General features: G+C 40.3%; 3 protein-coding genes and 2 long non-coding RNA genes across 6 annotated transcripts; 2 read left to right on the top strand and 3 right to left on the bottom strand.

Annotated features, from left to right (window-relative positions):
- Nucleotides 1-837: 837 nt before the first annotated feature.
- On the bottom strand, nucleotides 838-26,784 carry LOC135440832 (uncharacterized). The gene is made up of 3 exons (XR_010438360.1): nucleotides 26,672-26,784; nucleotides 1,299-1,537; nucleotides 838-1,204 (listed from the first exon to the last, which is right to left on the bottom strand). It is a non-coding gene; the product is annotated as an uncharacterized LOC135440832 (long non-coding RNA).
- On the bottom strand, nucleotides 19,519-20,765 carry LOC135440835 (casein kinase I-like). Its single transcript, XM_064700210.1, has one exon. The coding sequence runs from the start codon at nucleotides 20,585-20,587 to the stop codon at nucleotides 19,598-19,600; it is 990 nt and encodes a 329-aa protein (XP_064556280.1). The 5' UTR covers nucleotides 20,588-20,765; the 3' UTR covers nucleotides 19,519-19,597.
- On the top strand, nucleotides 20,679-25,557 carry LOC135440844 (uncharacterized). The gene is made up of 2 exons (XM_064700222.1): nucleotides 20,679-21,053; nucleotides 24,979-25,557. The coding sequence occupies exons 1-2, from the start codon at nucleotides 20,789-20,791 to the stop codon at nucleotides 25,035-25,037; spliced, it is 324 nt and encodes a 107-aa protein (XP_064556292.1). The 5' UTR covers nucleotides 20,679-20,788; the 3' UTR covers nucleotides 25,038-25,557.
- LOC135440853 (uncharacterized) lies at nucleotides 21,188-24,870 on the bottom strand. 2 transcript variants are annotated; one of them, XR_010438361.1, is made up of 3 exons: nucleotides 24,542-24,837; nucleotides 22,874-24,483; nucleotides 21,188-22,808 (listed from the first exon to the last, which is right to left on the bottom strand). It is a non-coding gene; the product is annotated as an uncharacterized LOC135440853 (long non-coding RNA). The 2 variants fall into 2 exon arrangements; XR_010438362.1 differs by having other exon boundaries at nucleotides 21,188-24,495; nucleotides 24,542-24,870.
- Nucleotides 26,477-27,547, top strand: LOC135440821 (probable proteasome subunit beta type-2). Its single transcript, XM_064700189.1, has 2 exons — nucleotides 26,477-26,656; nucleotides 26,719-27,547. Exons 1-2 carry the CDS (start codon nucleotides 26,566-26,568, stop codon nucleotides 27,315-27,317), a joined length of 690 nt encoding a protein of 229 aa, XP_064556259.1. The 5' UTR covers nucleotides 26,477-26,565; the 3' UTR covers nucleotides 27,318-27,547.

The following is a 27,547-nucleotide window of genomic DNA, read 5'->3' as shown; positions in this document are numbered from 1 at the left end:
TAAAAAGATGATTGAATAAAAAGCTACACCTTTTGTTTATTATTATTATTCAGATGTTTGATTCTTCTTTTAACAACCTAAGAGATCAATAAAAGCACAACTTTGTAAAACACTAATTACTATAACACAGGGTGTCTGCTTGTCGATTATTCTAGCCTTAAGCTTTCTTGTATTGTTTTTTTTTTCCTTTTTGTCGGCTTTCAGTTGTGCGTAAATTGTAATAAACACATGTACGGCAACTAATACATTGGCATATGGTGGGGCCTTCGAATAATTGATATTGATGGTTGTAATCTTAGTTAATCCCTAATTACAAACAAATGAATACATTCGAAATGTGCGTGTGGAGGTATTTCTACCCACACACAAGCACAAACACATTTGCTTGTACATATTTAAATGGGGCGTCCCACTCATCTGATATAAAGCGAATATTATGCTGAAATAATTCTTATATCAAATAGCGAAGGCAGCATGCGCAGAACCTAACCTCTGACCTAGGAGTTCATCGACCCACACACTTTTATAAATCGCTAAAAACTCCCTCGTATGCCTTTCTCTGCTGCCCCTCGTGAGAACACAAATCGCAGAGGCGAATGAATATAATTTCCTAATTAGTCCGATTGCAACGAATACTCAGGAATGTCGTGTGTGCGACAGAGTTAATGATGATGCTGTCTATCCATTAATTAGTCACTGGCATCGGCTTTTGCTCTAATTGAACAAACATTGGCTATGAATAATTAAATAAGCCGGAGTGTTCAAATTAATACGACACTTCCAGAAATTCCCCTGGATCGAGGAATACAAAATACATAATTCGTTCAAGTATCTAAGTGGGAACATGCTTTAATTCAAGTTCAGATTAGTTTCATCAATTGTAGGTGACCTTTGTGTAGAACTATGTCAGATCCATGTTGACTTTCTCTTTTATTATGTATTTTAAACTCGAATTTCAAAAATAAAGGAATGTGCGAATAGGTAAGAGTATCGCTTAAATTGTAGAATGGGTCTGATACCTCGATATTAGATAAATATTCCAATATTGAGCAGTTATCGGGCGAACTGTCGCTGTCTCTCGTCCATTTGAGCAGCTCAAAAAAACTTGACTTCTTGAAAGATGTGAGAAACCATCCCGTTTTAATTGGAGATCTAATTGCAGTCTCTCGGCCATACAGTAAGCAAATTAACGATCTGGACCTATCTGTAAGGAAAGTGGAAACTTATTATTTTAGTGTTGGCGAAGAATACTACAATAAAGAAAAGTTTATAAGAAACAAATAGAACAGATAAATTACCGTTTATAGGTAGAACTGTCCACTAATTTTCCTTTTGTTCCAAACGGCAGCAAAACGTAGAAGAAAATCCAGTTTTGTTATTAAGTTGTGAAATCCATTCTTTAGCCAACATGGGTGTTATCGGTTTTAAATATTGTTACATGTCGTTAAATGGTTCAAAATTATCGAATAATATTGTTGCCAGTGATTTCGATAGACGAGGGTTTACACAAACGGTATATTCGTTGAATTATTAATTCCTAAAATAAAGAATTAGGTCTTATAATCTCGTTTATTCAAATTTAAAAATTAAAGGTTTCATATATATAACAATGCTCTTTGTGATTTATTTATTATATTTATGATAATACTGCCAAGTTTGACAAGTTCTCATCAGGGCAAATTCGACACTTGTGTCCTATCTATCTATATGGATATGGGAGCCTAAATCTATATATAGAGCTGCCAGATACTTGCCGATAAAAAGGTGCTAATCGTTTATGATAAACTACTAAGAATCAAGTTCTCAATATTCTATACACTTGTCAAACCATAAAGTAAGAGGAAAGGTCTCGGCTCTGTCATGGAGGGTGTGCTGGGGGAGGGGTCATCAATAAAACAATCAATATACTGACAGCAGACAATCCCCTCGGTCAAATAGACAAGCGGTCGCCAATGGGGCCATTCATAAATTGACACATTATCAAAATTTATGGAAGCGGCGGCGCAGATACAAAGGCGTGATATGAGTTACATTCCAAAAGGGGTGGCCATAGGGGCTAGGGGTGGCTGCAAACAAATAACAGTAGAAAATTAATGATGCGACACATTGCAACAACAGCAGCAGCAGCAGTAGAAATGGCAAAAACAATGGCCAGCAACAGAAGCAACAGTTGCTAAACAAAAACAAAAAGAAAACCCAAAGAAAAGGCAATAAACGGTTGCGGCAGGGGGGTGGCATAACGGATGCAACCCCCCGGCGGGCAACACATTGAGGGATGTCGAGCCACGGTTCAACGTGTGGCCTGGCAAGTGCTCGAAAAAAAATATATGTACACATACATATAACGCCCGCTTGGGCATCCGGGCATCCGGTGCGTCATAGCACAGTCTCTCTGACCGCCGGGCGGGGGATGCTGGCCTGGCCAACGAGTGGTGGCTTTTTTTTTTTATGGCGGGTGGTGAAAGTACGAATTTTGCGCGTCAAGTGTTGTGATTTCTTGCGACGTCGTTTGCTGATGTTTTTATTAAATTTTGGGCACAAATTTTTTAATAAACTGGCATTCAGTAATGAAACGCAACGGCAAAACAGTAGCAACCCCTAAAGAGGACGCCTCCCCCTGGAGTGGTATGGCGAAACGCCCCAGCAATTGCGCCTGATGGAAATTATTTGTTTTGGCTTTGTTGTGGTCCAAGGGATGGTTATCGCTGTTTGATGTATTCATTCAGTGTGCGTGTGTCTGTGTGTAGGTGTATGTGTGTGAATTCGGGCAAAAGTTTTGTGGGTATAAATTTCAACTTGCTGCAAATAATTGCGACGTGAGCGGCACAAGTCACCAGAAGTCACTTTGGCAGACGGATGACGTGATGCGGCGAGAGGGAGTGTGGGGTACTGTAAAAGGTATGCCGCTGTGTGGGGGAGCGGGTGGGAAGGGTGGTAAGGGGGTTCGGATGCCGTGTGAAATGTCACTTCAATTGCGAGTCTACAAATGTTGTTCACCTTTTTACACGTAGAGAGCATCAACGTCAACAACTTTTTAACAATGAAGGGCTGTTGCAGCAGGGATATGCGGGAGCGGGCAGAGGAGCAGAGGTGGTCCCAGACAATGGTTTACTTATTCATGCTGCAAAGTTGTAGATGGCTGCGAGGAGCCGAGAATGCCAACAACTTCCGCAAAAATCATCCTTAGACGACGCTGTTTGACATTTCGGCCTGAATTATTTAAACGCTGCACTCTGGCAGGTTTCAACTCTAGCTCTGTATTTCGACCATCCTCTATCCCTCTCACTCTCTCTCTCTTTCTTTCTCTCGCAAACACCCTTTCGTCCTCTCTCCTATTGTATTTGTTGCAGTGCACTAAAAAATGCCCTGGGAATCGATGTTAAAAGTAAACTTTTTTCTAGTTCAGTTTTCATTTTGCATTTGCCTTTGTTCAGCATAGTTTTTTCCCCTGCTTTATTTTATCATTTTTATTTTTTGGGATGGTTCTTCTTTTATTTAATCAACAACTGACATCGCTACTGTCGTTGTCCGCTCGTGTGACAGTCCCCCTAGCGGGCTTGCCCCCGCCTCAGGCTTTTCAATGCTAGTGACAGTTGCACAACCGTTGAGCACATAATCCCCGCTGGCCGAATCGTAAAAGCTCCGCAGATTCACATGCATATTATACGTAGATTTGTCGCATTTATATATATTTATATACATATAAATATATTTGAATATGTGTGTATGTATATAATGCCTACATATATGCATTTGGCAGGCGTTCGAAATCAGTGTGCACAGGTTTGAAAGTGATTTGGGAACTGGGAGCGGAGCTTTGAATGGGGATCTACTGTTGGTCCACACTAAGTCCACATTCGCTGCGATTCGACGTTGACAATCGGAAATCCTTGTGGCCTTAAGGACACTTAAGCAAAGTGCATTTTGCCAACTAGTTTCACAGTTCATTTCAATTGCTCAGGTTGATGTAAGTAAGTGCAACTTTAAATATGAAAAATAATTAAAATGCCCGGCAGTAAGAATCAAGAATGGATTATTTCTGTTATTGAATATGAAAGAGATTAATTATAATTAATTAAACAACAAGGTTAGCCTGTTGGCATACAAATGTCTTAATCGCTATCAATATCCTACCGATATTTAATACAATGTTCAATCAATCAAATTGAAATTCCCTTCGGTGCACACAGCTTTCTCACTTATGGATCAGGAACATGTTAGAAAATAGAAGGTGCTCCCTTGAAACTTAAGCAGCATACTTTGATGTATCATATATGCTTTCTTAAAATTACAAACATTCACGATTTCTTTGCTAATGCTATAGCAGAATTTGCAAACATTTTACCTCAATTCCACCTGTATTTCTGGGTCGCCTTCAAAACCGTAATCAAATTAAATAACAAAATATGAAGATCTTTATATTATCCACTCTCATTTTAGCAACTACTCCGACTCCTAATTGAGCTTTATGTATTCATTTCTTGTGCTCGTCTCCCGCAGGCATTGTGCTCAGGTTCATCAGCGCAAAAGAACTCGAGCAACTCAACAGCTAGAGACTCCCCGTGGGTGTCCATTCTGAGCAGGTCCTTAAAGCCCTCATCCCTAGCGTAATTAGTTGGCAAAATGTTAGAGATCTCGAAAATGTACGTAAATTGTTTAATTGTTGCGCAAAAGGAACTGAATAATCTGCTCAAATTTCATTCATTACTTGTCTTCGCATCGGCTTCTTTTGTTTTTTACTCCAGAGCAGCCAACCCCTTAGCTCTGGCCTGGGCTTGGCGGTTGGGCTCTTGTGCATGCTGAGAGTCGGCGTCATAGAAGCCACTTCATTTGCATAAATGAATTCTGCAAATTTTGAGTAGCACTCGACGTGCTTCACGCCCCCCTCCAGCACTTGGCCACAATCTCAAATGTATTGAAATTGCTGTTCCCTATTTTCCCACAGCCTATCTGTGTATCTGTCGGATGCCTGTGCAGTGGCTGCTGTTGATGTTGCTGTTGCTCTACTCATCTTGTGCTTATCCATAAACCGCAATTCAATGCGTAGGCCAAACAAATTGATATGAAAGGCAGCGTTTCCTCCTTTTGTTCTCATCTGCTCTCGACTCGACTCGACTCAACTTGAGTTTGTTTACGAGTGGCTCGCATCACGCATACGCAGTGTTGTGCGGCTGCTGTTTGGGCTTTCTATTTAATTAACATGTGAACTTCGGATCGTATGCGTATTCAATGTTGCCAATCAAGTGTGCACTGCTCTTCAGCATCATTTTCGCCCCTTCTCTGTATTTTGTATGTGCTTTTACTGCGCTGCCACTTGCTATTCAGAATTCACAATTTGCGAAAGACAGCAAAAGTCCATTGAAATTCTCCGTGCATGGATTCAGCCCTTTTAAATTAATCCACAATTTGTCTCATCGATTCGACTGCATTAATCAACTGCGCAATGCGCTTTATGACTACGTGGATATTTTTAACTTCAACTCGGACTATTTTCATTTACCCCACGTGGCAACACCTTTCGCATGGCCGCGGGATACCCAACTTTTATCATTATGATGCGCAAATGGGCCAAACTTTGCATCATGTACCGCAGCGTAAATTAGTTACGTTCTAAGCGATTTAGTTTTGTTGATTAAACTTTTTGCATAAACGTTTTGACCGTGCCCGGGGGTGCACCCATAAATAAATTATCAAACATTTTGCATGTTTTTAAATATCCCTCATACGACGAGTTTAACACGTGTTTTGACTAAGCTTAGACTATTTAATTATTGTAAATGATTTAATTTATGGGAAAAGCCCTTATCCGCAAAAGTCTTATTGCCTTATATATCTAATGCTTGATGCATTCAGAAATTTGGCCTAGGAGAAGAATTCTTAGTCTAGACAAAGTTCGGGTAAGAATAACGCACAATTTCCCAAGCCAATTAACTTCAGTTGAGCTGATACCATATGCAGCTGAGCTCATATCTAGTAAGCTACAATCCATTGTTGGCCTTAATTGCTGCTGATTCAGGAGCCTTTTTAATAACGCTTCGCTGGAGAAGAATTACATATTTGTGTGGAAACCGCGAGGCTAACCTCAAGCAAAGTTTCGCAGCAATTAAACATTAATTACGAAACCTCAAAGAGGCACATTAGTGGCCGCTGTTGCAACGAGGAAACGAGCAAAGGACTCCAAGCCCAAACCTGAACCGAGTCAACTGCAGAGGCGCCTCGAATTATGCTACATAATATAAGCACGAGTTTGAGTACCGGCATGAGCATGGGTATGAGTATGAGTATAAGCACGTGTACGAGTACCCGGTATTATATTATTTGGGTGTGTGCGGCTGTGTGTAGCACTCGTCGGTGCAGCGGCAAACTAATTACGCGCCTCTTTAAGAAATTAAATGCATTTGGGCCTTGTCAACATGCAACACCAACTGGCAACACCAGCAGCCAACAGCCAACAACCGACGACCGACGACCGACAACAACAATCAAGGAGCGTTCCTTTTGCCAATTTGAGTGCACACTCAGCGACTGGGTGAGGACATAATTGCCACTTGGCACTGGTCCTTGAGGAATGTTTCTTTGGTGTGCTGAAAAATCAAAAGAGTTGTCTCGCAATTAAAATATTTCAAACGTTAAATAAGCCCAGGACCTTCACACAGAGCGAAAGCGAATGAGCGCAGCAACAAAAGTGTTTTATTTATTTATTTATTTTTTTAATGTTTCTCTTTCCTTAATTTTTTGTTGGACGCAAAGCAAGTTGAGGCCATTAAATAATTAAGACAAAAACGTTGAGAATTCAACGTAAAGACAATTAGAGAATCAATTATTTCAATTATTTCTCGGGCTGCAAGTTCTAAATAAAACATACAGTATACTGGGGCTAACTGAGAAGTATTTGACCCAAGTCGGAATATTAACTATTATATTGTTTTGTATTTAAAAGATTGCTAAGCGGTTTCTGTATTAATCAAGTTAATTGCAGCTTAAATAAATAAATTTATTTTAAATTCATTTTTAAAAATTGGAACTATATCGAATGTGAATTAACCAAGGCCATTCTGCTTTTTCCTGGCTTGATTGAAATCTTTTCAGCCAGCCCTCGCATATCATATGGGAAACGGGCATATGCATAGGAGTATTTGTGATAGTTTAGAATTTTGAGCGGAGAAGTACAATTTGGAAAATTACATTTAAATAATTGAAATAACAAATGTTTTGCCTGTAGACAATTTTGACAACGTTTTATGTGTCTAACGAGGTCGCTCAATTTGATGAGATCCAAGGCCCGATGAATTATGCATGCAAAAAACAAAACTAACTGCGGGCGGACAGTGCAGGGGCGGGGATAAAGAAGCAACCATCCATTCACAAGGACGCACACACACACACAAACACACACACACACACTGACAAATGTAAGTGCCACATGTTTGTACTTGTTTTGACATAAAGCAGGGGCCGGGGCAGGGCGCGGAGTGAGCTGTTTTGGCTGTCTTAGGTGGCTTTAAACATATGTACGTTTAATATAGCACCCAGGACACACAATGCTTTGGCATTTGCTGTGCCAGCTGTGGGTAATTTGTAAACGTCAAAAGGCAAACATCGTGTCCTGCCTGCTGCCTGCTGCCAGCTGCCTCCTGGCTGACTGCCTGCTGCCATGTCAGGAGATCAGAATGAATTCGCACGTGCCCAGAATATGGAGCAGTTGTAGATGCTTCTTTCATTTTAAATACAATTTATTGTGCATGCCAGCCAAAAACTAAAACTAAAACTAAACGAACCGAGCACTGAGAGCACTAGAGCCTCACATAATCCACATTTGCGTCGTGGCCTTTTAATATTTCATGTGGCCTGCTTTTGACCTCAACTACACATGAATTGGTAGCACAAATAAGTATGTTTATTAATAAAATGGGCCACAAAAGAAGAAGCGCCCAAAACGCTTCAGTCTAAACAGAGGTTGACTATAAGATATCCTGTACCCATGGCGTTGAGTGCAGAAAAGAGCATGATTAATAATTAAATTAATTCTTATAAGATCTTTTGCTGCAATTTTACGACTTTCATAAAAAGCTTTAAGGAGATTCTTAAGATTGTTTGTAAAGCTATCAAATGACCCTATGATAACCTGATTACATACTACTCAGTCTTAAAGTGGCTGAGATCAAATAGTCGAGTATATAGTCGATTTGAATGTTGTTGCTCAAGTTGGATTTTAGTATTTATTTATCCACTTTTATGTACCCGGTTTTATGATTGCAAAAATATGCGTCATACAAAGTGCTTGGGGCCTTGATCAAAATGCCCAAAAACAAAAAAAAAAAATAGTGACATTTGTTGAAAGGCATTTGGGCAGAAACTATTCCCCATATTCTTGGCCCACTACTCAGCTACGATGTGTGCGCTGCTGTCAGTTGGCTCACGTTCCGTACGTGTTCAATTTTAATAATACGATGCATTCTATGCCTATGCCTCAAATTCATAATTTACTGCTCGAAATGTGCGCCATCAAAAGCCTAGCAAATTGACATATGAAAAATATTGGCATTTAACCGAACGTCTGCCAAGAGTTTGTAAAGCTCTAAAAGTGCTTTCAGTATTATAAAGTAATAACATAATTCATAATGTAGAAAGTTTTGTGATTGTGCCTGTGGCCGATGTAGGATAACAGATCTTGCACATATGAACATGAAAATCGAAGAAGCAGGAAGAAGCATCTCCTACCCCATAATAAGTATATGATTAATAAGCACGACCAGCTGAGTTGATCCGTTCTTTATGATATGACGATCTTAAAAGTTGAACTTCTGGATACATTTTCTTCTATATCATTCACAGACTGTGTTTGTCATTTTTTGATATCGCCTCCCACTCATATTACATTGCTAAATGCTTTAAAATCATAGCTCGGAGATTATTAAAGCGGTATACATCAGATTAAGTATGTGGGTCGTGTACTTCCAGCACAGCACTTTTAGTAATTTTCCTTAATATAGCTCTAGCAGTAAGACTTCTGTCCTTTATGGGCTTAAATACACGTCTCTCTCTCTCTCTCTATCTCTCTTTCTGTGGTAACACATTTTCATAACATAATGCCCTTAGGAAGCGGGGAAAGAGGAATAGGTTAATCTTACATTTTGGATGGCATTAAGCTCTATGAATATGCTGTATCACAAGCTCCGTCACGTTGCCGGATATTAACAGAGCCTCGTGGCACATGCAAATGAAATACAGTGCAAACATAATCGCAACTGTGGCGTTGACATTAGGTTAATAGCAATTGCAAGCACATAAACATCGTATTACAACAGTCCCAGCCTTACACACACACGCGCACTCACACACGCGCACTCACACACACACACTCGCACACACGCAGCAGCAGACATCATCTTAATGCATTTGCCCCCTAAAGATGGAGGTGTGTGAGGATGTGGAATCTCTCGCCTGCCGCACATTTGTCCATTGTTTGCCCTAGGTGCATTTTGTCAAGTGTTTGGGGTGTTAGGATGAGGTCTCCTGCAGCTGGCACACTTGGCACGTTCGCCTTTGTGAGCCCGGCTGCCTGTTTGGCAACATGTACAGACGAGTGGCCACTTGAAGATAACTTCTGTCGCCCCAGCATTTGTGGCCCGCAGGCAGCCAGAGCGCCGTGCTGTGCCTATGCAAGTTTACCTTAACCTGGCCCTGCCTCTGCCCCTATCCCTGTCCCTGCCCCTGCCACAACCACAGCGCCTAAACAATAACAATGTTTCCCACTTGAACTGCGTAATCGCGCCTTTGTAGAATGCTTCAAGTTAGTGCTTAAAATTTGCATTTTTAATGAAACGGCAACACAAATAACCCCAATGGCTATATAAAGTCGATCAATTTATGCATACAAGCCCAACTTTAAATGGACGCCTGACAGCAGGCAAACTACACGTAAATTGGTTTCCCTTGTTGCGTAATTAAATTTGTATTTTATGTGGCCCAGCGACAAATGAGCCCATAAAGCTGGCTAAAACAGAAGCAGAAGCCGAAGCAGAAGCCAAGGCACGGACTCATCGTGAAACAAAAATTTTATGTCACGTCATTTGCCAGGGGCCAAGGGCAAAAGTGATTAAAACTTAGACGCAGTGCAGCAAAAATTAATAAAGTTAAGTGTCAGGCGACATAAAAATGCCAATCGATGGTCATTGCCCATAAGACAACACATGGCCCAAAGTCCGCCCTCTGGGAGCGGCATTCAAATGGACTCCAGCGACTCAACCAACCATTTCGTATCTGTGGCAATTTGTTTATCACATTTAACGAACATAAATATTGAATTTATTAATTAAAGAAATGACGCCAACGACAGCGGTTGACATCGAATCCAGCAAACAAAAAAAAAGTTTTTTCATATTTTTAAAGTAATCCAGAAGACTGCGAGTAGTCGAGCTTGTCCGACAATGAGATACCCCGTACAAATATATTAGCTAATATATTACAAATATATGTGCATATTTTAGTCTTTAAATACAATTAGTATACCATCAGTAAGGTCAATTACACTTTATAAAAATCAACGTTAAGCATGTTAACTTGAAAGTCTATCACTTTTTCATTTATTGATAAATTTTAACAATCAAACGCTTATCCGAAGCGAATAAAATAAATCATTTAAAATGAGATGCTAATCCGTCTAGCAAATTGGTTTTCATTTTTTCTGGGTTTTTAAAGTCAACATATTATGAAAACATATGCCTTTTTTTAATTTTAGTAATAAATGTTATTTTGTCTTATTATAAATTAATGAATATATATATATTATTTTGTCTTATTATAAATTAATGAATATATACATATTTTTTTGTAAGATTTGTTAAAGTCAGTTACGATTTAATAATATGTTTATGAAAAATTTGTTTCGTTTTCTTGTAAACACCTCGGCCCCAAAATTAGCTAAACAATTCGGCTCCGTCAAAATCGGTTGTAAAAAATGTAATTCTGCTGCATAGTGTAATTTTAATTATTTTGGCTAAGGGGCATTTTTAACATTATTTTAGCTTTGTTTGATTTCAGGAGTTTTTTTTCATGATATCATTACATTTCGCCTCACTCTTTTTTGAAAACGGGACGTTCAGGAAACATAATTAAGTCTACCGGTAGACGGCTTGACCTGCTTGACCGTTTTCTTATAGCTACCTTCTCAAAGCTTTAAGGAATTGGTATTTAGCTTTGCGCTTAAAAAGACTTATCTTTTTTTTTGTAATCACAGAGCAAAGCTAGGGGAGAAAATATTTGTAGCAATTGTGCTTGGCTTTCTGTAGATGTTTTATATGCCACAAAAAAAAAACTGGAAGTTGTCAAACAGGATAAGGACTGACCAAATTCTCTTAGCCAATAATTTAATTAAGTCATGCTATCATTCATTAGTGTTTTGCTAGATGGCACTTCAACGCCTTTTTTGTGTTTTTCCCTGACTTTTTTTGGGTATTCTTTTGGCAGCTTACCTGCCTCTAGCAGAGCTTAGTATCAAGACCCGTGCTTATATTTTAGTTTACTTGCTTTTCATTTGTATTTACTCGCCAGAAATCACTTTCATAGCTCATCACCGCAAAACCAAAATGAAGCCTCAACCGCCACGCCCCGGACAACAACATTATAAATACTTATGGGCAAGGTCGAAAGTCAGCTTCTCATGCTTGTTGGGGCCCATTTAGTGGGAGGGCAGCTGATGGCGGCGATGACTGACAACTTAATTGTATTGCTGGACAAACAAGTTTCCATTTTGGGGAGCGCTTAACGAGCAGGTTAAAGTCGCGGCCAACTTTCAACGAGCCGCATCCAATGCCAATGACAACACCATTAATAATTCAATTTGTTGTGTGTTGGTAAAGGAACTTGGCTCGAAGCGCCCACGTTTTGTTGGCCGCGTTGAGTTGTTGTTGTCTCAATATTTGGCAATTACTTTCAGTTTCGCTTAGTTGGCGGCAGGTGCACGGCGGCCCCTTATACCGACACTTACTGGTAAGCGATATCCTTAATCTATTTAACCTGCATGTCAGTCGGGGTCTCAGGGTCTGGAAGTCAGCCTGCCAGCGGCAGTCGCAATCTAAATTACCTAAGCTTCTGCGACACCGCAGGATGTGTCGCATATCCTGTACCTCATGAAGACCAGGGTTGGGGTAACTGAAACTGAAGTATCGTTTTAATAAGCGTTTCGCATGTCTTGTGCTTGTTTTCACTTTTTGGTTAATGGGCCACAAGTTGGCCATTGTAAAGTTGCCAGCAGTGCCGACATTATGCTAACTGCTTCCCATTCTGGCCCATAAGATGTTAACCCCGAACCTTTTTATCCAGGAAATGACCGTTCAAACGACCGCTCCTTACCCCACATGCTGTTTAACTGCTCATGTGTGTGTGTGTGTGTGTGTGCGTGCGCGCGCGTGTGTGCGTGTATTTAATGTGCTTCGAGTATGTGCTTATATTCTAAAGAGCAATATGTTGTCTCCCATGATATTTCATAGTATTCATGAACTGGAAACGACTACATGAATGCATGTTTAGTGAGTTATCATATTTTTTGGGTCTGATCTCTTGAGTAGGTGCTTAGAATTTGAATAGCTCCTTGAGTTTTGAGTATAAAAAAAGAAGCAGAACGACTGCGGATGGTATTCCATTAAATCGCAAACTAAAACTATTGAATAAACAAATATTTTTTTCCTTTTTAAAGATTAAAATTAAAAATAAGTATTTTTCAAGCAAATATTCAAGGAAAATTAAAAAATAATTTGAACTCGTTATTTTTTTTTTCTATCTTATAATAGTTATGGTTGCAGTTCTTATAAGCTCTGGGATTTGGTTAAAAAACAGTATTTCCATATAGATTTTTATCGGTTTCATGGAAACGCGGAAAGTTTTCGATGAGTGAAAAATAATTGCTACTGTGCGAGCACTAGGAGACCGATGGACTGTAGGACAGGCAAAGATTTTCTAAGCTATGGATGCTTACAAAAAATATGTGTACCTCATCCTGTGGGTGGTGCTCTCAATGGGTTCAGAGAACAACTTAAATGTACTTTCAGTTGCCAGCAGACAGCCACTAAAAAAATTGGGCTCGTCATGTGTCATAAAGCTTAAAATATAAAAATATTGTTCATTTATCTATACATACTATACATACTATACATACTATAATTCTCAACTGGCTTAAGCGCATACAAAGCTGCTAATTTCCTTGAGTAGGTTGTAGGACATTTGCAAACTGGCTTGTGTTGCATTTGATGTACTTAATTGGATAATTGAATAGAGGAAGATAATCATTTTGCTAGTAATCGATTTACACATGAAGTCCGATGCAAGCTGTTCCACCCTTTACTCTAATTCTTAACTAGTTTAAGCGCTTGCACAGTTGCTGCTTTTACTCTGTGTATTTTGGGAGAGGCGCAAGCTGACGTCCTATATAAGTGGACAATTGAATAGTGTTAGGTAAGTGTATATTTGTAGTTGATTCACTAATTAAATCCAATAAAAGTTGTCAAACATAACCTCAATTTGCACGTATGCCATTTGTCTAGTATTTTCGCACTGGTTTCTTGACTATTCACAAATATTACGGACTCGGCTCCTCCTCATCCCTTAATAGATGCTTGGTATTTATGCGTTGCTAAGTGACCAGCAATTTCAAGTATTTCATGTTGTTGTTGGGGCATTCACGTGCCAATCAAATGCTAAAAGCATCGACTTAACGGCATCACGTTGCATTTGTATTGGGCTAAGTGGCCATTTATTTGTGTGGGCAAAAACTTCAAGAAATGCGCTTTAATGTGTGTGTGGGTGTGTGTGCGTGTGTGTGTACAACTCAATCTGTCTGCGGGGCAAGGGGCTGAGCTGGGCTGGTTGGCTGGGGTAATGCGTTGGGCAATTTGTAAATGTAACTGGCAGATAGAAATCCGCTGAGAATGCGTTCATTTCCGACAGGCGGCAGAGGCACATAATCAAAATTAAAATAAGAATCTCATCGCTCAGGCGCAGACATAAAGACACCGCACACCGGTAGGGGCTAGTGAGGAGGGGAGGTGGGATGACTACTGGGCTGCAGATACATTCATTCAGATATGACACACAGAACAAACGAGCCAAACAAATTACACTTTTTTCTACTTTATTGCCGGCAATTTATTCGCTGGCTAAATTGAAATACTCGTACACACACAATTTACCTGCAGACGTCGTGGCAGCGTTTGGCGGCCGCGTTGTCCTTGCCACAGTACTCTGCTCAGCCATTGACTGTGGACTCGCACTTAGCGAACCGTTCACGTTCACGTTCGCCAGCCGACAGTGACATCATCTGATGGCGCAGACAAAAGTCATTTCGAGTCAACGATTCATAAGCCGCAACTACATTTACTGGCCACTGCCAGAAGCTAGACATTAGCCTTTGATGATATGACTAATGAAACCAGAGCAAAGTCAGGCTAGGCCAGAGTGCTTGACTTGGTCATATTCTGTGCCAAGACTTAACATCTAATTACTAGGAAAGTGGCAGGAGAGCTAAAAATATATGCATATGTGCATATAGTACATAGTACCACAAGATCATATATACATACTTATACATATGGCATCTTATAGCCCTATAGTCAGGGCTTCAGACCCAAGCAATTTATCGATGGTGCGGTTACTGGGTAAAGCCAGCTCCCTGACTTTTGATTCGCTTCATGAACCTGGTTGTGCTCGCACAAGAAATTATTTTCTAGTTGAATTATAATTATATATAAATTTTAAATTCTACTGATAATATTGCATATAGAAGATTACATAAATTGAATAGTAAAGGTCTAAGTTGTTTATGCTTTGAGGCTGAGTCCTCCTTAAAAGTTTTGTATTTTGTTTCGATTCGCCTTTTTGTTTTGTTAGTGGAATCCGTGTAGGCTACTATTCTATGCGGCTTGTTGCCTTGCTTATACTACCCGTTAATCTGCGTATAGGGTATAACGAAGTTTGCTAAATCAAGTTCCCGCTGTGGCTGGGAATAGAGCTGGCGAAGGTCTGATTTTAATTTAGATAAAGTGTGCTATGGAAATCAACAGCAATGGCATTTGGCATACCTCCACTTGGTTTATCCAAGCTCACATCAGTAGCACAAAACTAAACACTCCATAAACACACAAATCCTAGCAGGTGGGGCCAGGTAAAGCTGTAAATAGCGCGCTTTCATGTAGATAATTAATCACTGGGCACTGCTAACAATTTTCTGCGAGTTATTTGCAACCGCTTTTTGCATTTTGCTATCCGTGAAAAGTTTCGCTCGCTTTTGGTTTGGGTTTCGGATTTGCGTTCGCTTCGTGTTGGAGTTTGAGTTGGGGCTTGCGGCTTGTTTTGTGGCCAATCTAAATGCAGTTTTATGCAAATTTATTTCTGATCTTATCGCACAATTTTCAAGTTCTCAGCCGTGGCGGGAGCATTGTGTAGTTTTCAATTTATTGCTTAAGCTTTCGTGGCAGGCGCGGAAATGAAATCAATTATCCGCCCTGTTGGCCATTCGATGCACGAAAGGAAATCGAAATTATACGAATTAACTGAATGCCATTAAACATTTCACCCGGCTCTGAGCAGTAAGAGCTTTAGCTTTGCCTACGGGAAATTAAAATACTGCCATCACTCCGTTCGATTCGATTTAGCCATGGTAATCTATCGGAATGTTTACGTAACGGTTAATGAGAGCCAGAGAACCTGACGTTTATATTCACAAAATCAAATGTTCTACTTTTAACTTAATTTAATATTCGTGAAAGAAATTACAATTATTATTATTTTATTCTATTCCGCATATTAGGTTGAATAGTAAACGGAAAACTTTCGAATTGCTTAAGCTGTTTGGTGTTTAAGGGGATTTTAATACATATATATGTACACAATTTTAAAACTTTGGAAAGCGGTTAACTTTTGGGAAATACATTTGGTCCGGGAAAAAGCGGCTAACACCTGACAGCAAATACGCTTTGTAAATGTGCATATTATATACAATCGGGTATTTACACTTTTTCAGTGCTTTTTGCTGCCTCCTCCATGCATTTTGATAAGCAATCGATTCTAACTACTTGAAGATGAAAATTGGCAACGAAAACTATTTGAACACACTATTTGCGCACACATGCATAACTAATCTGGAACTGGAGTGGAATGGACCGGGCAGGCTGTGGAGTGGAGTGAGTGTGTTGGAGTGGTGCTCGTGCATAAGGACGTGGCAGTTGCAAATAGCAAAATATTTAAATGTAACTCAATTTGGAACGCAATATTGCGCTGGAAACCACTGCAAAATGCAGGACAACAGCAAGGAGAAGACAGCAAGTGTGCCCTTCTACCATAATAACAAGATATTTTTATTTGATTTATTTATAAGTGCAATTTGTGCACATTTCTTTTGCAACGCTGCCAGTCTCCAATGCCTTTTGAACTGTGATGCACACACATACATGTACACACATATACGAATAAAAGGCGTGGTCCTGCGACTGCAGGCAAATGCAATGTTTTATTGACGATGGGCAATTCAATTTGCAAAGTCTGTAATGTGTTTCGATGTCAATATGAAAGCAAAAATATTAATCAATAATCAATTGAATTCAATTGAAGACAGTCTGAGGTTCATTCATAATATAATGAGTAATATAACATTACGAACAACCACACAATATGTAAACAATCAAATATAAGATTTAAAATATTGAAAACATAGAAACTTAAATGTTAAACAACTTGAAGTCAGAATAGGGAACTTATGAAAAAAGAACACATGGTGGAAATGACAAAGATCCAGATTCGAATTATTATGTGGGTGGCAGCAAAACGTATACTTAATATCTGGTGTATTTGAATAAGAATAATGTTATGAATAACTAGAACCATAAAATATTATTTACATTAGGCTGGCCGGTTTGAGATTGATGTTGATTATTTTTATACAAATAAAACAACAACATACTATCTGTGTGGTACTTAATATAGGGGGAAACAGAATATAGCCTCCTGTATGCAGGCTGTAATTTTTTCGTTACTTGACGCTTGCAATTCTCAACAAGTTAAAGCTTCGAAGAAAGGACAAGTCGATAGCAAAATAAAGACTTACCTTGTGGTTGCCTAATTAAAAACATAAGAAAAGTAAAATTAATAAATAATAATTAGGATTTCATAATAATTAAGAACATTATGAAAAGTAATCTCAAGTACAGATCGGACAACGAATATTAAATGAATCAAAATAGTTAAGCTCGAAGTAAAATGAAAATATATTTTCTGTTAATATTTTTCTTAAACGCACACCTAAAAAATTGACCTGACAATATCCAGATGATTTTTTTGCTTATCTATGCACACACCTTCAGAAAAATGTTAACTGTTTGGGGCTGCTCGAAACGGTGTGAATAAACGCAAGAGAAATATAAATGCGGACACCTTATCAAAAATGGCAGCAATCAGCACGCTCAGTTAGCACCTCATTATAGGCTCAACGGCAGGAAGGGTGCAGGCAGCCAAATTCATTGCTGACCAGCCCATACACACACAAATTCACACACACACACACGCGCACACACACACACATGTTAAGCGTGGCAGCAAAAAACATTTCGTCTTTTGCGGCCAGCCCAGTGGCTGTTGCTGTAGCCGTCGAAGCGGGTTTGCTACACGCCCGTCAAAGCCAAGTGGCGTGTCAATTGGCCATTAACATGGGGTCCTGTCCGATAAATATAAGCACACAGCAAGCAGCTCTTCAGGCAGGCCTTGCCCTGATTGATGCTGAAAGTGTGTAGCCAGTTATCCCACCTGTCTAAGTATGCTCGTATTTTCTGGTATTGCCTGGCGGTCAGTTTGAAAAATATATTTCAACTTAAGGGTTGGCTGTCGTGTTGTCAGAGGAATTGCTGCAAGCTAATATCCCAAGCGTGATACGAAAAATTTTAATTAAAAAATTATATGCGGCAACACTTGAAAATTTGTAAGAAAATGCTCATTAAAAGTTTTCACCTGGTGAGATGCTCAAAAGCGCAAATCTCGACACTAATTTTCTTTTTCATGTAATTATGTGCAGCAACAAAAAATATAGAGAAATAACTTATTATGAAATTAGAAAACATGACTGACAAATACCCTATACGCATTTTGATTTATAATATAGATTGGAATATGCTAACACATATTTTTAATCGTATAATTTTCTGATTATTATATACTCATTGATTCTTAATAAACTAAACCCATTTAATAAATGAAAATGTATTTATAAATATTTAAGACAATGTGTGCTGGTAATTTAAAATATTAATATATTGGAAAATGTAAATCATTTCATTATTATTTTTAATTATTTACTACGGCATTCCTTAATTGAATATGCATACCTTCCCTTGGATTCGAACTGGCATTCTTCGATCTACCTTAAGAATCTCTGACGTAGTTTGACAACGAGAATAAAGAGAATTGTTAAATATTTTTACGCAATTATTATTGTGTTTCAATGGAAGTTGAACCCTGATGCTCGTTAGCTCCCCTGAAGATCAACGAGAATGAGACAAAGAAAGATATACAATATGTACCAGGGAGGTGCCTGTTTTATCTTACGTCCCACACATACTAGTCATCAAGATACCCTCTTCCCCTCTACATTTACAGGGTGTTAAAACCTTGCTCTTGTGCTGCATGCAATTGTTTTTTCATCGCCTTACACCCACTTGTGTTGTGGCAAGCCAGGCAGGGACTGTTAGCACAAAATGATTTCACTCTTGACATGATTTGTGAGTTGGCCATGCGTTGGAGTTGATCTAAAGCTCTATTAACTTTTAGACGTCGTAAGCCTACAGAAATAAAATTGAGATCAAAATTTAATTAAAAAAAAAAAAAAACAGCAGAATAGTAAATTTATAATTATGGCTGATTATACAAACATCTTCAGATGCCGCCGAATGGTTGTCGTATTGGAGACAACCCTGCCTGCCTGTCGAGGAAGCCGAAACCACACCCAACTGGAAGAATCATACCACAGCCGGAATTAATGTGTGCCTAGACATACATTTTAATAAATCGTCATACAGATAAACTGTGCAGCAATTGACGTTTTATGGGCGAGATTGGGTTTAAGCAGATCTGCAGCTATTATGTCGTGTTATGTGCAACCAGGTCCCAATGGAGCTGGGTTGGGGGAGGATTTCGGATGGGAAAGTCAGAGAACTGCAGGCTAAATCAAAAGTGTCTGTTCGGTGTCAGTTTAATTGCAAACGTAAATTGGATGCTGCCATTTACAACGTTTTCATTTGCTACGAATGCTCCAGCTGCAATGTTGGCTCTGACAGACATTTCTGGCAGTTGCTTCGAGTCCTGTGCACGACCAGGACGACGCCCACCCATCCACACACACACACACACACACACAAAATGCAAACGTTGCACAAATCTGAGTTGTGTTAATTGGACTCATTTTGGAAAAGTTGGAATTGTCTATTTCGAATTGGCAGCTCGGACGTTTGACAGGCTGTAAAATGGATTGCAACCAGAAAATCCTGGCCATAAGAAAAGTCCTCATTTATTACAACACACACACTCTCTCTCTCTCTCAGAATATAATTATATGCAAAAATCAATTATAAACAGACTCGTCGGGCTCCTGCTCCTCGTTGTCAATTGCCTTATTCTCGTTACTGCTCTGATCCTTAATCGATTGTATTGTATGCCAGTCATAAACACCATCATTCTCATATTTGAGGCGATTGAATAAATCGCTGAAGCTGCGCCGCAGGCCCAGATAGTTCGGCTGTTTCTCGAATCTTATATTGCGACAATAGATCAGGTACGAGGCAAACTCATCCGGAAAGCCTTTGCAAAGCTCCTCCGGCTTGATCGACTGTTTCTTCTCGGCCAACATCTCGTACTTCTGATGTTTCGGCCCCGATAGACCCTGCCAGGGCAAGCTGCCGCGCAGAAAGTAGATGAGCACATAGCCCAGAGCCTCCATATCATCGCGACGGGCTAGCTCAAAGCCCAGAAGTGCATTGATCGAGGCGTAGCGCGCGGTGCCCGTCATCCTATTACCCCACTTAAAGGGTATATGCTCGTTCAGTGCGGAGTTGTAGTATCTTTTAGCCAGACCGAAGTCAATTATGTACAATTGATTGTTAGAGCTGCCGACGCCCATCGCAAAGTTATCGGGCTTGATGTCGCGATGCAGAAAGCTCTTCTGATGCACAAACTCAATCCGTTCGATCATCTGGAAAGCCAGCATGAGCACCGTCTTAAGCGAGAAGCGGCGCGAACAGTAGTTGAACAGATCCTCCAGCGACGGGCCGAGCAGCTCCATGACCATCACATTGTATTTGGGCTCAGTAAAAAAATCATGCACACGCGGTATCCCAATGCCCGAATGCAGAAATTTATATAGTTTGAACTCAAAAAGTAGCTGCGGATGATTCGCCCCAATATGCTCCAGTTTGAGTGCTACGCGCCGGCCATCCGTCTCGTCCTCGGCCATGAAGATGTCGCCAAAGGTTCCATTGCCGATTTTGTTGATGATACGGTATTGGCGTATATAAACGACATCCTCGCTCCCATTACTAGTCGGCTGGCCAAACATGGTAAGTGGAAGGAAGAGCAGCGATTGTCCGATGTCCAATTTGCACGCTTTTTCTTTGATTCTCTGCTGCTCAACGGAGTTGCAGCTGCTTTTGCTATCGTTTCTATTTCTGTTTGTTTCCCAAAATTATCGATTGTTTTTATCGTCATTATTTTTCGTATCGTTGCGTTTGCTGGCGTTCTCATTGTCAACGTTTCCACTATGCCGCGGCATTTCAACGATATGCGTTCCAGCCATGAGAGGCGTATACAGCAACTCGAGCAGGAGGTTCTTGATTGTTGCCGAGAACTTAATAAGCTAAAGAAGGAGAAACAATTTCTAGAGAATCAAGATCAGTTCATCAATTATATGAAGACGGAGACGCATCTAATCTGGAAATTCGACATGAGCGAGTTTCCGGTGAAAAACATCAAACTGGAGCTTAAGAATAGATGCGTCAAATTGCAAGCCTATCGCAAGCAAACAGGTCAGTTTATGGAAGTCTATAGAAAGTTCCTGTTACCAGACATTGTTGACATCGATCTGAGCGCTAAAATGGCCATCAATGGTATTCTGACCATACAGGCTCCATTAAGGGCGACAGCTGACTCAACTTCTACCTCAGCTAGAAAAGGGGGTTGACTTTATTTTCTAATAAATGTTTTGATATATTTTTGTTAACACAAATGGCTTTGGGTCTCCGAGTTATTCAGCTCATTGGTGTGGCTCTGATCAGAGCGGTGCCCAGCATTTCAGACCGGGTTCCGCACGGCAGCATGGGTTGGCACGTGCTGGGCATATGGGGAATGGCTGGGCCTCTGGAACGCATGGAAACAGACTAATTTGCGGCGTTGGCTGCTGAAATTGTAGTTGAGCATTCAATCGTTGTTCGCTCCTCAACGCTTCCAGAAGCTCTCTTTTCAGATCCTCCACATACGATGGACGGCAGTCGCAATTCGCATTCTGATCACTGCTAAGCTTCGGACAACACAAATTGCCACATGCTTCTTGATTTTTCCACAGGGGATTTGAGGTGCAGACCAATTCCTCCTTGTCATAGTTTGGTACAGTTGCTGGTTGTGGAGAATTTACAGTGCACTGGGCAACCGATTTACACGATTGGATTTCCTTTAAACATTTGCAGCAACACGATTCTTCCTGATTGGTAGACTCTTGGCAGGCGTCCATAGCTCTGCCCCTATATGGTGTGCATTCCAGGCAAGCACGACTATCAGCGATATTTCTGCTGCATTGTTGATTTGGCTCAACTATGTTAAAAGATATGGTACTGGTTTTCTTACAGCCAGTTTTCGGTTGCTCGCATTTAGATGTGGAAAGTATGGGCTTTGGCGTAAGGATGCTTTTTATGCAGGTAGTGCTGCTTTTAGGAGTTGTTGCTTTGCATTGATTGGAGCGTACGCTCATAAAGTCATTTTCCGTACAAGCAATACTCGTACAGCTTAAACAAGGCGAAGGTGGAATGGACTCCGACACGGTTACTCTACAGTTGCTTCTAGAGTTACAGGGCAATGGGGGTCTTGATATGGTTAGGTTACACTTACTTCCCGAGCACACGGGGTTGCATGCAGAATTCGTTTTGATGGGACAAGTCGAAGGTATCATGTGGCAAGAGCAATCGCAGTTGGGCTGTTCCGATACTGAAGGCTTAATACATTTCGATGTAAGTCCACTGGGATAACAACAAGGTATTTTTTGGAGGGAGCAGCAAGGCTTCGGCATATCCGATACTGCCACACAACTGTTGGTTCTTGAAGCCAACTGGCATCTTGGTCCACTATGGCATTTCGACTCCAACTGGCATCTGTCTGCGATATTGGTTCTCGACTCCAACTGGCATCTTGGTACACTGCATGTTTTGCAATCGGGTTCGACCAATGTTGTTGTGATTGTGGGCGGTTGGACCAAGTTCCCGCTGGTGGTGCAAATAGTTAGGCGTAAATTTATAGTACTAGGCACAGTTGGATTTTCCTTTTTGGAACAGATAGAGCAACAAGATCTCCGCGCAACAACCTTCGGTTCCAAGCAACAAGGTGTAGGTGCCTCAGCATTATTTGGGCAGCTATTAGTGCAGCATCCAAGATCCTTATTTGCATCGTTATTAGTAGGGCAACAGAAGCTAGGGGCAACATCCGCATTGGCACATCCACAAGAGCTGGGTGCTTCAGCACATGCTGCTTTTTGAAGAAAAACAGGACCTTGACACGATGGCTCGTCCAAATTTCTGCAATATTCACTGCAGCATTTAGAAACTGCCTCGTTTTCACACTCAAACTTAGAGTTATTTACCTTCGGACGATACGTGGTGCATGACATGCAGGACAGTTCGTCACCACATCTCTTCGAGCATCTATTTTTGTATACCGTTGGGTAAGCGGCGCATCTTGTTTTCCGGATCGATGTGCCGCAACAGCTGGGTTTTCTGGGGCAGTTTGGATACCGCCCACTCCTTACACCACATGATATGCTGCTGAAAGAGTTGCAGCAATCAACGCAGGGTTTGCTATGCATACTGTTCAGATTGCAGACTGAAGCCTCACCCATGCAACCGTATCGCGGATTGTACCTCCGGCAGCATTTTAGACGAGACTTGCATTTGGACCGTTTGAAAAATCCAGAGACCTTTTGCTTAAGCGACTTCTGGTTGCATTTTCGAGGCACGTCACAAAACTGTGAATGACTGGGCCGCGTTAAAGGATTATAGCCATGACATGACTTCTGACAGCTACTTGGAGGCCAAGGCTCAATGTATGTTTTGACCGGCCTTTGTGGGTAGTTCATGCTATAGATATCACAACCCGAGTCTGAGCGGTTCAGCTCCGGCTCAAATTCACAGTTTGAGATATATTTTCGCTTCATTCTCTTATAGGGGATTTCAACAGCCGAAGCACGAGAGCATGATTCGTATTCTGGATAACAATATCTTTGTTTGGGCATTGCTGAACATTTTCTTGCTTTTTTTAATATGTTATATGGTATCTCACAATCCTTAGCGAAAAAGTCAACAGATTTCGTTCGAGCGGGTGGACATCTATACATCTCAGGATCTTCATAATAATCATAATCGTAATCATTACATCTATTGGGCTTTGGGTAATAGTAATTTCCAGCCCTTGGAATTGCCGTATTGTAATAGTCCCACCCAGAACCGTACTGTACTGGCGAATACATTGCCTCGGGGTTATAATAGTTGTATTCATTACAAGCTGGCATATAATAAGGATCTGTATAACCAGAAGCTTGCCTCTTTTCTTTGTAAGGAGCTTTGTTTAATAGCTTATTATGAGTATACTCAATACGCCCAGAGGGATTTAATCTGTATGATTTATCAGTCACCTTCGTCGGGAAGTCACAGTTATAAAAAGCATTATAAAAGTTATTGTTTCCTTCATAGTACTTTTCGTGTCGCACCTTCTTTGAATGATCCCTTTCGCGAGAGCGCTCTCTATTATAGCCAAATTCGGGGAATGGGTCCTTTAACGTTTCTTCTAATAGCTCCCGTTTAGGTTTTCTGTGAGTCCGTTCATTGTATTGCTTATAAATTAGAGGATTATAATTTCTTTCGTACGAGTTCAAGTTTAATCGGCTTGGGCATTCGTAAGACTCCATGAGGTTTCGCCTGTGCGGTAATTGACTTGTCCGTTTATTATTGTACTTTGGACAACGCTCAGGCTTATAGGGTTCCCTTAGACTTTTGGTCTTTTGTTTATAGCTAAGGTGATCCAAGCTCGTAATCGACCTCCTACGTGTTGAATTTGACCGTCTACAATATTGGTCCAACCCACTCACAAAACTACGACTTTCGGCAAAAAATTTGTTTGGCACCGCAAAAGACATCGAACTATCCTTATTGTATTTATCTTCTACAGCTCCAAATAGACCTCCGCCTGGGTTTCGCCCTAGAATGCAATCTATGATGAATGGAGTGTCCAAGCTATCAAATATTAATTAACTCACTATTTTGATCTGGTGTAACGACCTTGTCAAAATTATTGTTACGATTTTGTACAACCTCCGAGATTTCCATACTAAAACACATGGATATTCTTTTCATTTGGTCCTCGTCTTCCTCCTCCTCCGAGTGCATGAAGCGCATGCTGCTTCGATTTTCCATTTTAGATGACACAACAAGGAGAACCGCACAACCTCATGGGCCCACCAGCCCAAGCTTTGCTAACATTAACTAACAATTTTTGCGCACATTTGTTTTTCGTGCTTATATGCTTAGAATCCTAATAACACTTATCGATATATCGATATGTTTCATTCCATCGTTCCACATATACGAGAACTTGCAAATCGGTTTGCTCAGTTTAAAGAGTTACTCCATCCTAGGTTAGCGCTTGCGTATTTATTTGTACACATGTTTCTTAGATTATTATTTGTATTTTCAGTCCAACTGCCATGTCGGTTATATCTCGAGCTACACAAACCGAACCTGCGGATCGTCTGACAGCTATACAATTGCGCTTGGAAGAACTGAAAAGCGCCTTGCCGGAATACACCGACTTGACAGCGAATCGTGTAGTGAAATTTTTGCCAAAACCAAAAGTGGAAAGAAAGAGGCTATACACTAAAAAAGAAAGATCTACAATCTTTATTGGCCCCAACCTGACAAGAGTCGATCGGACCGCCTTTCAGCGCATAAATTGGGATTGTTACTCGCTGGCAACGCGGGCTCTGTTGGACGCAGTCTTCGACAAGCAGACTCTGGCCACAAGGAATATTTCGGGCATAAAGCTGGGCTCAATGGGCCGCATGAGGTCCACGGATTATATACTGGATCCGCTGAAGGTCAGCGATATTGTGCAGCTGGTGCAGCACAAGTGCAAGGTCAGCGAAACGGTCATTCGAAAAATAATCACCATCAAATGCTCGGATACAGCCAATACCAAGCGCTTTAAAAATATTATATAGGATATCACAATGGATAGTTCTGTAAAAGTAAAGATTAAAATATTGTTTGGCTCTCATCTGCGGCTTTATGCTGGCGTTTAATTGCAGCGTAAATTATTTTATAATGATTGAAAAGGCAACAACAAAGAGATTGGACGTCATTATTATTTTAAGAGTCCTAGAAAATATGCTCTCAATTGCGGAAATATATTTCCATTTCAAAAATAGATGCGATAATTACACAGAAATGCGCGCATTTTCATCACATTAAAATCTCAAACAATAGAGACAGTAAAATGCAGCGCCCGAATAATGAAAAACCAAAACCCAATGCCGAATGCCTGAAAGCGTGTTCAAGTGCGGAAAAGCTGAAAATTATTGTGAAATGAAAGTGCTTTTTAAGTATTCTCCCCCAGCGCTTTTTTTATTCAGAATGAGCCACTCGTTTCCCGATGGAAGCGAATGCAGTTTCGCGACAGGCGGCAATCGCAATTGCCACAGGCAATGACCATTACGATAGAGCTGGGTGGGATTATCTAGCTTAAATTGTAAACTTTACGTGCAATCAACCCATCAGGTGTAGCCATACTCATATCGATATTAATCCATCTTATTCGAGTTCATATTGTGTAATGCCTTTCATTAATATTGCAAAATATATTAGAAATAATTATTTTGTGAGCTATCTTTACTTAAGGCATATCTTTCGTTTATATTTTAATAATATTGTGAATTCTAGAGTTCGCTTTACTTAGTTCAGCATATAATACTAAACCTTGAGCCTGTTTATATAATATATTGTACATATAACAGAGTATATTGACCACGAAGAATATTGAAGTCAGAAGAAGCTCTATACCTTAAGGACTGAGTGAAATAATAATAATATATAAATACCTGTTTTCTAGCTCGTCATATTTATTCCCATACAAATAGTAAACTGATTTTCATTTCTGAGTAGTTTTAAGCTCAAGTAGTTTTTGTTTAAGCCATCAACTAATTCCGACCTTCATATCGTGTTCACTTTTGCCCAAATCCCGATTATTTTATATTTTTATATTTCTTAACTTTAACATCCAAGCATAATGGAAACAGTCTTGGGAATAAAGGGAAAGGATTTTGTCATGCTTGCTTCCGACACAATGCTGGCAAAATCTATATTTTTTTTAAAGGACAGTAAGTATGCCATACCTGGTTTGCAGGGTGCTGAGCAGCTAAGCAGCGGTTGTTCCTTGCAGACAACACAAAAATACGCCCCATTTCAAGCAATAGCATGATGGCGGTTGTTGGCAATAACGGCGACACCTTGCACTTTGCCGATTTCATAGCAACAAATATTTCGCTCTATGAAATCAGAAATGGCTACGACATGGACACGCCAACAGTTGTTCACTTCACACGCAACCATATCCTTGACAATATACGTAACAAAGTAAGCTCTCGGGTTGCAATGCTGCTGGCCGGCTACGATTCCGAGTTTGGACCGAATTTGTGTTTTATAGACGCCCAAGGTACTACAATGCCACTCAACTATTCCGGGCATGGACTGGGCCATCCGATATGCACCAGCATCTTTCATATGATGTGGAAACCAGATCTGACATTCCAAGAGGGATGCGACATAGTTCGCAGGTGTGTCGTGGAGATCCAAAACCGATTGGTCATCAATCTGCGCAACTTTGATGTCTTTGTTGTCGACAAGGACGGAGTCCGCGAGCTGCCGCCATTCTGTGCAATGCCAATAGGTGCTCCTATGCCCCTACTTACTCCTTTACCAATAAGCAATGAGCATGTGCCAAAGCCTGTTTTGAAACAAGAGAAAAAAGAAGACAGTTGAATTTAATACTTTCTATAAAAACTGCCCCAAAAGGTCTGTCAAATTGATTGACCCCCACCTCTCTAGATGTCGGTATCATTTAACTTTGGCTGAACTGTGCCATATGGAACTAATTTCACAATTAAATTATATATATATATCTTTGATTTCATAGCACCGCAGATCAAATACCCTTAATTACTTGGCAATGTTTTCAACACAACGTTTTTCTAATACAACTTTTAAATTTC

Source organism: Drosophila montana, unplaced genomic scaffold, assembly GCF_035044405.1.
Source record: "Drosophila montana isolate Dmon_TW-CO22-7 unplaced genomic scaffold, ASM3504440v1 contig_1090_1, whole genome shotgun sequence".
NCBI classification, from domain to species: Eukaryota; Metazoa; Arthropoda; class Insecta; order Diptera; family Drosophilidae; genus Drosophila; species Drosophila montana.
Note: the sequence above shows the minus strand (reverse complement) of the source record. Positions and strands in the feature narration are given on the sequence as shown.